At 35.7% G+C, this 12,373-nt stretch overlaps 1 protein-coding gene across 6 annotated transcripts in view; it reads right to left on the bottom strand.

The window, feature by feature from the left end:
- Nucleotides 1-162: 162 nt before the first annotated feature.
- LOC129565338 (arrestin domain-containing protein 2-like) overlaps nucleotides 163-12,373 on the bottom strand; it is a 12,886-nt gene continuing 675 nt past the window's right edge. Inside the window, exons 1-8 of one of the 6 annotated variants that reach the window (XM_055440112.1) lie at nucleotides 10,826-10,985; nucleotides 10,091-10,338; nucleotides 9,499-9,627; nucleotides 8,481-8,689; nucleotides 8,164-8,358; nucleotides 7,666-7,854; nucleotides 7,238-7,544; nucleotides 163-7,130 (exon numbers count right to left, since the gene is read on the bottom strand). In XM_055440112.1, coding sequence (XP_055296087.1) covers nucleotides 6,994-7,130; nucleotides 7,238-7,544; nucleotides 7,666-7,854; nucleotides 8,164-8,358; nucleotides 8,481-8,689; nucleotides 9,499-9,627; nucleotides 10,091-10,338; nucleotides 10,826-10,887 — 1,476 coding nt within the window. In that variant the 5' untranslated portion in view covers nucleotides 10,888-10,985 and the 3' untranslated portion in view covers nucleotides 163-6,993. Of the gene's footprint in view, nucleotides 7,131-7,237; nucleotides 7,545-7,665; nucleotides 7,855-8,163; nucleotides 8,359-8,480; nucleotides 8,690-9,498; nucleotides 9,628-10,090; nucleotides 10,339-10,412; nucleotides 10,794-10,825; nucleotides 10,987-12,373 lie in introns of those variants that run through there. The other 5 variants (XM_055440130.1, XM_055440139.1, XM_055440148.1 and 2 more) reach the window with 5 other exon arrangements.

Genomic DNA, 12,373 nt, shown 5'->3' with positions numbered 1-12,373 from the left:
GGTCACTAGAAAAAAAAGAATCTTTTGAATTCTTTGATTTGAATCCCAGTTTTTTTTTTAAATGAAAATAGAGTATTTCGAAAAAAAAGCTTGTTCTCTTCTTTGTGGATATTATTTTTTTATTTAACTTATATATTCCATAAATATGTTACATACGTGTGTCCTTTACTTCGGAAAATGAATCTATGTCATATTTGTTTGGAGTGTTTTGCGTAAAGCGTCTATAAATGTGCATACTGAAAAAAAGCTGATTTCCCCGAATTTATCGTTATTTTCAATTGATATTCATCTCATGTTTGGTTTCGATGTGACATATTTGAAGTGCCTGTTTTATTTATAAAGAATACATATCACAAAACTACACACAAACACACTTGTCTGACTCATCACATTCTGTATGGTGTTTGTGTTGTTGAAGACTACATGATGAATTCATGGTGTATATTCATCATTAGAGTAGAAAAAAGAAACGAAACCATCATAATGTGTTCATATGTTGAGACTCATCCCATTGTCTGGTGTATATATTCATCGTAATGTGCAAATAAAATGAGAAGAAGCTTTATCGCATTTTCCGCAAAGCATTTGAAAATTGGTTGTGTATATATTTTGGTTTATATACATTTGCTAAGTAGACATAATATCGTATGAAATAGGTCGTGTTTTTTTTCTCCGTTCATCGTGTCGCTTCCTCTTCAGCGCGTTTTGCTGCAATTTTCAACATTCCAAATACTGACGAGAGCGAGAGCAAGAGAGAAAGAAAAGGCGAATCTGTCAGCCGTTAATATGCTTTCCGTTGTGCAATTGCGTCCTATTCGTTTCGATTCGCTGACTAGCAAATAAGCCGGTGTGCATACGATGAATATAAATTTTTATTACTTTTGATGGTTCATTTTATTTTCATAATATTAGAAATTAGGTAAAAATGAACATCATATCCGCATCGATCGTCGACGAGAGCACGAATAAAACGCGTTTCGTTTCAATACCAAAATACGGAATAAACCATCGCCACCACCGATTCCACCAGAACGATACATAGATATACATTGAGAAGCGTCGGCAAAGACGAATGGAAAAAAATGTTGTTGAATTTTTATTAGCAACACGGTTGCTTCGTGCGCTTTATTTTAGTGGGAACAGAAAAATTGGATACATCATTAACTTATTTATGTGTGTATTTTTTGATACGCGAAAAATGCTACTACTACTTTGGGCATCGAGCACAAAATGCCGATGTTGTTGTGCCGCTTTCCATCTTCAAACATAATTTATTACTGTTGGTGCTTCTCTCTTTTTTTTATTTTCTTTGCTAGAGAAATGGCGCGCAATAGCACACGTATTCTGAAGTGGAGGAGCCCGAAAAAAAACGCCAAGAAATAATCATTTTCACTTGCTGAACATACGAACGACGATGTGAAATGAAATAGGCTTACATAAAAACCATCTTTACAACATTTTCACTACTGATGCCGTACTCAAGATACGAAAGTGGTCGGAAATGCCAGACAATCCGAATGAACTACTAAATAGCAACTGTTTTCCCCCATCCCCTGTATTCAATGCCTCTAATTGTTCGACAAAACGAAAAATGCCTTAAAGCAAACAAGACGAAACAACCATTTTAATTTAGAGTATTTGTGAAATACCTTCATGACCATTTACAACATTGTTGAATTCGATGGAATGCTTGGACCTCACTTCATGGGGTTGGGAAACTTTTCAAAAGATAAATCGATTACGTTCTAAAAGGATTTCTAGATAACATTTTCTCCATTTGACTGCGTCAGTTTGTATCATTAAAATCAGATGAGATGAGATGGAATAAGTTCAAGCCATCGGTCAATAGTATTTAGAATAAAGTCAACAAACTTTATTGACAGTTTTCATTTCACAGGCATTGACCGCCTACTGATATAGCAATGATTACCCTTCATTTGTGGTATTTCCATTTCAAACAAGTCCAAAGTACGTTTCACACAAAACTCTGAGGTTAAGCTCATTTTTGCATATCGATCCAATGAAATTTAAATCACTTCGCATTGAGGAAATACAGCATTTAAGCTAATTAACTTATATCACCTCTTCAGTATCAGGAGTCGGATACACCGTTGTCTGAAAAATACAAAAAACAAACAATCTTGTGCATGTGCTGCAAAATCCAGGCTCGACGTTGCAGCGCTGTATCCTGTTACCCCGTTATGTGGTGATAATTTTAGCAGCAAGCGATTTTCACTTGAATGCATTTCTCCCCGCCTTTGAATTAATTCACTTGTAGTCTATTCAAAAGTTATTTTCGCTGAATAACTGAATGCAAGACCTTTTTGTTTGGCTTTGAGGTTGATTGTTATTGCATTTTCAACTGTATAATGACTGGTTCAACATGAAAATTGCGCCACTTAATCGACACACGGTAAAAAAACACCCATTGAATGTATTTTGTTGTGTCCCTCTAAAAAAGTTTCGATTTGACATTTGTGTTTGTGACAATCAGTTCATGAGCGTCATGTGCAGGTAGCATATGGTCGACAGTATGGAATCATGTGGTGTTCATGTCTTCAACAATGCTGTACACCAACTTAAAAGTACAATTGAAATGTCTTTGAAGCAACATAAAACGGAAAACGAAGAAGAGGAGGAAGAAGAAAAAAGCACAGCGGCACTGGCATCAAAGAGGAAGTTTTATTGACACAGACGCTTGAAAAATCAAAAGAAACAAAGGCAATTCCCCCGAACCGATTGCATTGGCACAAAGAAAATTATCGGCGCACAAAATGAACACAAACAAAAATCGATGGACTTATCGATTCGAAGCGAGTGAATTTGCTCTTAATTTTTCAGCTGAGTATACGTGTGTGTGTGTGTGTGTGTGTGTGTGTGTGTGTGTGTGTGTGTGTGTGTGTGTGTGTGTGTGTGTGTGTGTGTGTGTGTGTGTGTGTGTGTGTGTGTGTGAATGTTTCTTTCTCTTTCGTTCACCATTGTTCGTTTGTGGTTCGATGTTGAACCAAACTCCGTATACACAGACTAAGTTCAAAGCTGAAAATTCAACTACGTGACATGCTTACCGAACGCTGCTGTGTTTGGTGTTTCAACTTTTGTCCGCAGTGCGTTTTGTTGCCGGGCACTTTATATCGATTCAGAGAGTTCACATCGTGAATTGAATTCAATCGTGCACATGCAGTTTTTGTTATAGCCTCCAGGGTGTACAATCGAAATTCGCACAGAATCAAAACCCAAAGTAAAATAGCACAAATGAAATGAACGCGACGGCTATCATAATACCGACAGACTTTTGAAACGATGCCATTTAAATTCCGGTTTAATTGTTTGCACGGGCTTTTTCATTGACCTCAAAAGCAATCCACACAGCAGCAATATGTGTTTGCTTTATTTTGAGGTTTGCCGATATCAACTTTGTTCATGACCGTTCAATTTGCAAAAATTTAGGAGATGATAAAAAAAAACTTTTAACATAATTTTATGAGGTGTGCCCGACAATTGCAGGTATTACGAAGTCTGTTCGATGAAATATCAGTTGTGTTCAATGTTAGTTTTTGTGTCATCTGTGTGGAAAATTACATTTATCAGATAACCGCTCAAAATTAGAAGTCATAATTTTCATTGAACCTTTAAATGCTGTTCAGTTCTTCGAATATTTTCACTTGCTAGCTATGGACAGGACGGAAATACAAACTTTATTTCCAACTATAAATTGATAACATTCATCTTCTAGATGGCTTTGATTGCTATAAGCAATTAAATCTGTACTGTTTTGATGGATTGGCATAGTTGCGCGCCGATGCAAACACGTTTCAAAACCAATCACAAACAGGCGGCGGTAAATGTTGAAATCGAATGTCATAAACATTAAACTCAATTGCTTTTCGATCCATTTAATGTATCTCCTTTTGTTATCGATATCTATTCATGGACGGAAAGGAAGGGATATATAACGAAGCGGAAAGCAATGATGACGATATGCTGAGCTTATAGAGATAAATCTTTCAATTGCAAAACGCACACTCGCAACACATACACATTGGGATTTATATATGGCACATAATCAATGATGCTCCTTCATTCAGGACATTGATTTTAATGTGAACCAAAAGAATATGTTGTGCTCAGTGCAATTTAATGTCTACAAATTTGCAGCACTGTATGACAAATATGGGTTCAGAGAGTGTTGACGCAAAAGAAAGAATCAAATCAATGGAGAGACGGCAGCAGCGAAGATTGAAATGAAAATAGATCTTGGGCAATACAGTGGCATTAAGTTTGAGTAAAATTTCCAATATTTCATCTTTGAAAGGAGTGATAGAAAAAAAAATGCTCGGATAAAAATGAATATGGGCTTTTGTGTGTGGATTCGTTACATATATGCCAGGCCGTGATTTTATCGTATCGAAACATTGCTTTATGATCGAAACCATTACGGCATATTCTCTAAATGCGTTATCGATGAATGAAAATAAAAACGAACTGCTATACGTGTATTCCAATAAAAAAAAATAAATAAAAGAATGCGTGTATGGACTGGTGAGAGTGGTGTTTGGGTGAAATATAAACGACATCGATAACCGTAGCGAATGGAAAGAAATGATGAACATTTGGTGTTTGTGTGGCACTAAGAAATTATGATGAATTCGCGTCGGCTGAACATTAAGGAGGAAAACAAATGCCACAATCGAATGAATATTGAATAAGAGTTTCGATTCAAGTTGGTACAGATTGATCAGACGCCTTTATGGCATTTCAAATATGTATATACATAAAAACACATTATTTTCAATAGCATGGATATTTTGAGGATCATAGATTTGATAAAATGCTGTACGGTGATGTCATTGATTGTGGATTTCACTTTCGTTTCTGTCATTATCTTGAAGCGCTGCCAATCGTACATTCATATTCATATCCATATTCATGTGCTCCATTGCCATTTTCATATCAACCATAGAGATGATCCACATCGACACGATTTCTATGTGATACCGTTTCACTTTTCTTTTGTTCTTTGTATTTTGGTTCTTGTGGTTAAATGTCAGCGATGTGATTTCATTTGAATACCGTCACTGAAATTGGAATGTGAATAAAGTCTCGAAATGTTATAAAACCAATATTCGCATTTCGGTTTGATGTGGAATGTTGCTGCTTGTTTTCTCTCTCAAACTCTTTCTCGCTCTCTCACTCTCACTCCTTCGCTCTCTATCTTTCGCATTCACCAGTATCGAATCGATACAATGATGCGACAGATCAAATAAGGAAATGTATAAGCGATTGACGGCTAACAGTGAGACGGCGGCGTTCAGAAAATGTGTAATTGGATTTGTGGGGAAAACGCAAAAACCAATATCATTACACTCTTCGCATTTCCGCAGTGTATTCGGTGACTGAATAATTTCAGCAGATGTTCAATATCGAGATGTTGTCGTTGTTGCCGTTGCCGTTGCGGTGTCATACTGAAGCGCATTTTCGCCATTCAAACTTTTTTCTGACACATTGCAATAATCGCATTTCTGCATTTTGTGTCATTCTCTATCTCCTCGATATTCTTGTGAAACATTACCGATAAATATGTGTCAAGTGACATACACATCTCGCTAGTTTCATACAAAATTCATAGCGAAAATGCATGAAACATTCTGCTTCGCGCTCTTGTTTGTTCTACTCCACATTATGCGGTTTAATAACATAAGTAACGTTCCACAGTGTCACTGTGTATTGGACATCCTTGCAAAATAGAGCAAATATCTATTTAAGCAGTTGAATCGCTACAAAAACTTGCCTGTTTTCCTCCCAGCTTCGATTGCATCGATTCAAATAACATTCGAGAGCTTTTTTCCACAAATAGAACGTTTCAACGGTCGCATTCCTTATTTATGCAGGCATCAAATAGCAAATCCCATTCGATTCTCGATGATGCAGAAGTTGGTAGCAGTCGACTTCAAAGCGGGTTTTCAATGAATTTCAAACACAAATAGAGTTTTTTTGAAGCATTTTAAGCATCAAATGTAAAGTCTTCTTCCATCCATGAAACTGTTATTATCAATTTTATTGGATCGGTTTATTTCGAATATTCCGGTGTAGATGTTCAATAGAAGTTCATAGAAACTGGTCGAAAAAACTGGTATAAACTGGTATAAAATTGAAATTTAAATTGTTTATACCAGTTTATACCAGAGTTTATACCAGTTTTTCGACCATAACTCTTATATTTTCATAAGCTTTCTGTGTACCAGATTTCATCCAAATCGGACAAAAAATATTTCTGGCCATTTTTGGCATTTTTTGACCAAAAAGTCAAAAAAATCGTATATTTAGTGAGAAACTGTTTTATAACTTTAAATGACAATGTCCATATCACTTAAAAATATACGCATCGTTGAATATGGACTTTACTCACAACCAAAGTGAACGAAGATGTCAGAAATGATCGATTCTGAAAATATCTATAGAAAAGTTCATTCTCAGTCAAATGTGTAGATTATTCCAATTTTTTTTATTGTGAATATTCCAGTTTTCATGAACAAAAAGTTTCTATTTTGATCATAACATGGACATAGACCTCACTGACAACTGAAAATTATTCGTTGAATGCGTGTAAAATTCCATTTATTCGACTAACAACATAAATCAGTTTGAGATTGGTAGGTTTTGTGTGTGTTTGTCCATTTGTTATCGTTAATAAATCAGCTTGTAGCGTTTGTGAATTGAATTGAGTCGGGGCAAGTTTTCCGTTTGCGTAATTCAATCAAGTCCAATTTCATTGTACAACATCACAGACAACCTAGAGTACTTAAACACTTAAATATTCCACTTTCGATGGAGTTGAGCAGCTCCAAGTGTATGGCATTCGATGCAGTCAGTTGAAACCATAAATCTCAATAGCTAGTACCTATATATATATATATATGTGTAAATGTTACGGGGCTTCAAAAGGGTTGATTGTTGACAATATTTTCGAGTGTGTGTGTGTGTGTGTGTGTATTTCTATGAGTTACAGTGTCGCCTTAGGACGGGTGTGTTTGTTTGACTTGAGTACGATGTTTGCCTTCGATACACTGGATAATTTGGGGCAAATTTTCGTTCAAATAATACCTTAACGGCTTGCTCATAAGATGGTGGATCTAAAATGCCGAAGTTTTGCGCATATTCAAAAAGGAAATAAAATAGTGATGCAATAAGTTTTCGCTTTATAGTTGAATAACTTTTGGGCATTTTGTTGCTAACTAACCGTTTTGCGGATATGGAATTGCCGGTTCAGCATCTGTAGTTTTGATGTCTTCGGATGCTGGTGCGCTCGGTTGTTGCGGACACACCACCTGTTCATTGTTTGCTGAAGTTGTACCCGTACCCAAATTTCCATGTGCCACATTCCCATTCGCATTTGCATTTGAATTTGGATTTTGGTTTGTCGAATGCGTGATGGCATTCATGATGGCCACATATTCGGGTGGTTGGTCTAGAATCGGATATGAACCGATCGTTATTGGAATCGTTATTGTTGGATTTATGTGGCAGCATCCTGTCAAACCCTCAATCTGGTTTCAATTAAAATGAAACAAAACAAAATACACATTCATATACATATTGACTCAAGCAAAACCGAGACCGTAAACGAAATACGGAGTCAGATGGATATTCTCGTCAAATCATGCTCACTCTTAAATGGTATTTAACATGCACAATTTTGCTGGTGGTAACATCGGTCGGAGGTGTTGGCGGAACCAGAATATTTACTGTGTACGCTTGTTTTTGCTGTGGAAAACAACCTCTCGTTTGAACCTCTGCGATTGCATCCCTTTCGATTTTATGTTTCGGACTGTTTTCATAAATAAAAAACTTGACTTCCTGTTACAAAAAAAGAAGAAAAAATTGAAGGAAAAAACATTGGTGAATTGCACTCCGGTGGCAGAAAAAAAATTGTGTTAAAACAGAGTCAAAGTGCAACAACAGCCAAAACGGTATTCAATTAACTAAATTATGTTCACATGCTGCGCTAAAACCGTTCTCGTTTTGCTTTCCATATAGTACGTTTGCAATTCGATCGATTGCAGCAATTGAAACCGTTTTTCTTCGTCATTTGCAAATTCACAGTTCGACACGGATTTCCATCAGCCGAAGGTCGAGACCATTAAATTCATCATTCAACTCACTTACTCGAACGATTTGAAGTATGAACGCTTTTACATTTTCGTTGCTGGCATTTGTGAGCTCCAAATCGACATTTATCATTTGACCAGGTGTGTATCCACTAACTGGCACCGTTGCTATCATAAACAGTGGATCCGATGCACAGCAACTAAGCAAGCAGAATGGATTAAAGCGTTTTGTTTCTTCTTCAACAATCGGATGCTGTAAACAACATGAGAGCAAAGATAAAATAGATGAAAAGAATGTAATTGATTCGGAATTATTGTTTTCCTTCGGTAGGCATTCGAAACGTTTTATTCATGAAAATTGAAACGAAGAATTACCCGTAATGTCAAATCATGATTGAGGTTTAACGGTTTGATAACGGTAAATGTTTCTTCGAATTTTTGATCGGGCCATCGTGGACGATCCAAAACCACTTGCAATCCATAACGAACGTGACCATGCTGGGCTTCGAGGCTTGTTGGCACACCCAACGGCAAAAACACTTGAAATGCGTATGTGTATGTGCCGGGCTCAATTGTTAATTCACCTGTTTGATAAAATTAACAACAGCACATTTCAAATTTAATATTTACTCAACAAGATTAATGCATTAAACAATTTACTAAAATTAGACATGAGTGTGTTTTTCCCCTTGAATAAACAGGTAACAAATGATTACCATAAATCGAGTTAATCCTTTGAATGTGATAAAAAAAACGGCTACACATTTGACAAGTACATGTTGGACTTGAAAGCGAAAAAGGTGTGAAATAAATCTCATAAATTTTAATTATGACATATGATTTCGATGTGGAGTTTCTAGTCATTTGTTTCCAAGCCGACACTTGTTCATTCGTATTCATAGAATCATCAAGAAGAAACACAAGTGTCAGCAAACACCTATCGCAGTTCACATGTTATTAATTTGGATTTTTTTTCGTTGCTTAGTTGGTCAATATGAAATATGGGCTAATTCCATCATGACAAAAACAAAGGAAAAGTTCAATTTTGTTCATTTTATAAGCACAAATACACATGACAATACACTTGTTATATCTTGATGAAGAATCACGTGTTTACTTGACTTCCTTTGATATCTGAAGCTGAAGTGCTTTCAATACTAATTAGTAAATCATTAACAGTCTATGAATTGCGATATGTGTTTTATTTTGAATAGAAAAAAAAAATGAGAAAAAAATCCGTATGAAAGTGAAAACTGATTCGATATATGGTTGTAAGGAAGAAGGTGATATTAGGTGATTATGGGATAAATTCCAAGAAAAACCGTAAAGTTAAATAGAGCCATTAAGAGAGAAAGAGAAAACAAAAGCGTCCACATTCAAATTGAGTGCTTACCGGTGCGATCACCGAATAGGTATTGGCGTTCTTCCAAATAGATTTCGGTTGCGGTGTGCGATTCTTTTTTGCTTCCAGTGCCTTCAGTCCAATAGGAATACGCTCTACCCAGATAGTCGACATAAATTCCTTTGTTTCCATCAACAAACCGGTGATGGTGTTTTTTTCCATAACAACGACAATGCCGAATGTCATCGAACAATGCACATCCGAAGTGATGAAAAAAAAGAACCGGGCTCAGTTATTGGAAAATTATGACAAAAGGAAGTGGATAATAACAATAAAAATGCAATGAAATTCAAAAAATCAATCAGAATAAAAGCGATTGAGGCTCAACCACAAATGGCTTATGCATGAATGGATTTTATATCATCAATTGTTTTTTCATCATAATTTTTTTTTTCAACTTCGGGTGGTTGACATGTTTCAGACGAATTTTACAACCATCAAATAAAACACTGAACATGACATGAATTTTTTACCCACTTGATTCACAAACGGCTGAGCAAACAAACAAAGGAAAATGCCAATTCAATGGGAATAAAGATAAAAACGATACAATTTTGCGTTGAAATTAGAGTAGATGGATTACCTCGGATGGTTTTTTCCTTGCCTAAAACTAATTGGACACGGCCGCGAACCACTTGACCGCCATAATAAACACAGTCAGGATTATCGTCGAATGTAATTTTACAGGTAGTTGTATGCGGCATATTTCTTCTCTGATTGATTTTTAGCGTGCGTGTATGACTGATATTTTTGGTTGAGTTGCTATTTGCCCAAAATACAACAAACCACAGACAAAAAACGCTTGCTAAACGAACAAACGAAAAAAACAAACTTCGCACCAATATATCACACGTTATCTTTTTTGTATTTATTTGATTTCTAAGCTAGGGCTGTAAAGATAATACCGAAAATAGCACAGAATCACATTTTTATGCGTAACAAACAATATACTACTGAGTTCACGCTGTTGTTTCCCCCTCACTCTTTCTTTGTTACGTTTTTACGGAATCGACAGCCACAGAAAGATATTCACAACATCAGCATCAATGTAGCTGTGAAAAGCCGCGAAACTCAATGAAATGTCGAACATAACATGCATACATACGAACACAAAAATGCAATCACAGTGAAATACATTAATTATTTAACGACAACTGAACACAAATTGATGTGACAACAAAGAAGAATCAATGGATTTGAACCGCTTAAAACTAGCACAGTTGAACACAGAATACGTTGTGATTTAAACAAAATTTTAAAAAAAATGAAAGAAAAAATCCATCAATTTTAATAATAGCTATACTTGAATTGCATTTACAATGAACTTGTGTAGGAAAAATATAATTTCATGTGATAGTAGTCTCGGATTTTATGCGTCATTCGCTAAAGCCAAAATGTTACAGCGACAGCGAGCAAAGCTATTACTGTGACACTAATGAATGCAGCGCGTTTTTATTTTCGAACGACCGAATCACCAATAATGCTGTAATCCCAGATCCAAATGTATTATTACAAACCATCACACACGCTTCACTCTCACGAATACAGCTACAACATCTTATCTTTGAGTAAAAGAGAAAAAAAATCACCTGTGTGTTCGTCTGATTAACATTCAGATAGCAGCGATATCAGTTTTTTAAACTACACGAAGATCTAATCGACATTTGTATAGCCCAAAGACGACAGTTTTAATTGAGTGTGTATGTGCGTAAGATTGTGTGTTAAATTCATTCAAGAGTAATAGCCGTATGTTTGTATGTATATTGATCAATCAGTGACTTCAACACTGTGGATGGTATTGACTGTAGCCGCGTTAGTCTGCTAGTTTGAGTGCGAAGCGACAGTTTATCTTCGCTGTGTCATAAATCTACACACCGTTTCGTCAAAACCTATGCGTTGAACTATCTGTCAAACAAAGGTGTAAATGAACGCATCTAGTTTCATTCGTTAATGTTCGCTGATTTATGTATTCGATAGACGATTTTTGCATTCTATAGACGATCAGTGTAATGATAAATACAGTTGCGACTCTCAATATAATTTCAAATCGATCAAACTCTTTATATATGATTCTTTTTTTTCTGTTTGATTGGAACAGAGTGATTTGACTTGATTCAGTTCAGAATAATAACTAAATTTAAATAGTATAAGGAAAAATCGGAAAAACCAATATTATTTCATTTTTTAACATTCCCATTTAAAATGCCGGTGATATTTTTACATAGTTTGAAACATTTGAACACGCCTTGGTGGACAAACGATGATGCATTATTGAGAAAAAATTATACAAAATGGACCTTTGGGATTGTGTTTCCTTTTTTTTCAACAAATGACTAGACCATACTCCGAGCATGTATATGGAGTTTCAATACATTAGATTAGGTGTGAATATTTAACTCCATCTAGAACTCTTTCCAGTAGTTGTGTTTTAGTGAGTAATATTACCTAGGCTGAATATAGCGGTTTCAACTACTTTTGGGCGAAATTATCTCAAAAGTAAACTGCAATGAGTTATTTGTTATGCGAACGCTCGAACGGCCACTGTTAATGTGCGCGCAAATACACGCACTCGAGTGTACAGGTGGGCGTTTTGCGATTACTTAATCACTTGCAAAATCATTTTTAAAATGATTAAGATGCCACTTAATCACTTAATCGCAATTAATCATGATTAAGTGATTGTGCAAGAGATTAATTTTAATCATCGGCGATGATTAACTTGTTGTATTAATCATGATGTCGCCGTGGTTAACTGCACCAACTTGATCATGATTGTGTAAAATAGTTAATCATGATTAAGTTGTGATTAACGAAAAGATTGTGTAGAATCAATTAATCGTCGCAAATTTTACGGGCGCAAACCGAC

The sequence above is a fragment of the Sitodiplosis mosellana genome, unplaced genomic scaffold (assembly GCF_009176505.1).
Source record: "Sitodiplosis mosellana isolate CC-2019 unplaced genomic scaffold, AAFC_SMos_1.0 Smas_scaffold_1, whole genome shotgun sequence".
NCBI classification, from domain to species: Eukaryota; Metazoa; Arthropoda; class Insecta; order Diptera; family Cecidomyiidae; genus Sitodiplosis; species Sitodiplosis mosellana.
Note: the sequence above shows the minus strand (reverse complement) of the source record. Positions and strands in the feature narration are given on the sequence as shown.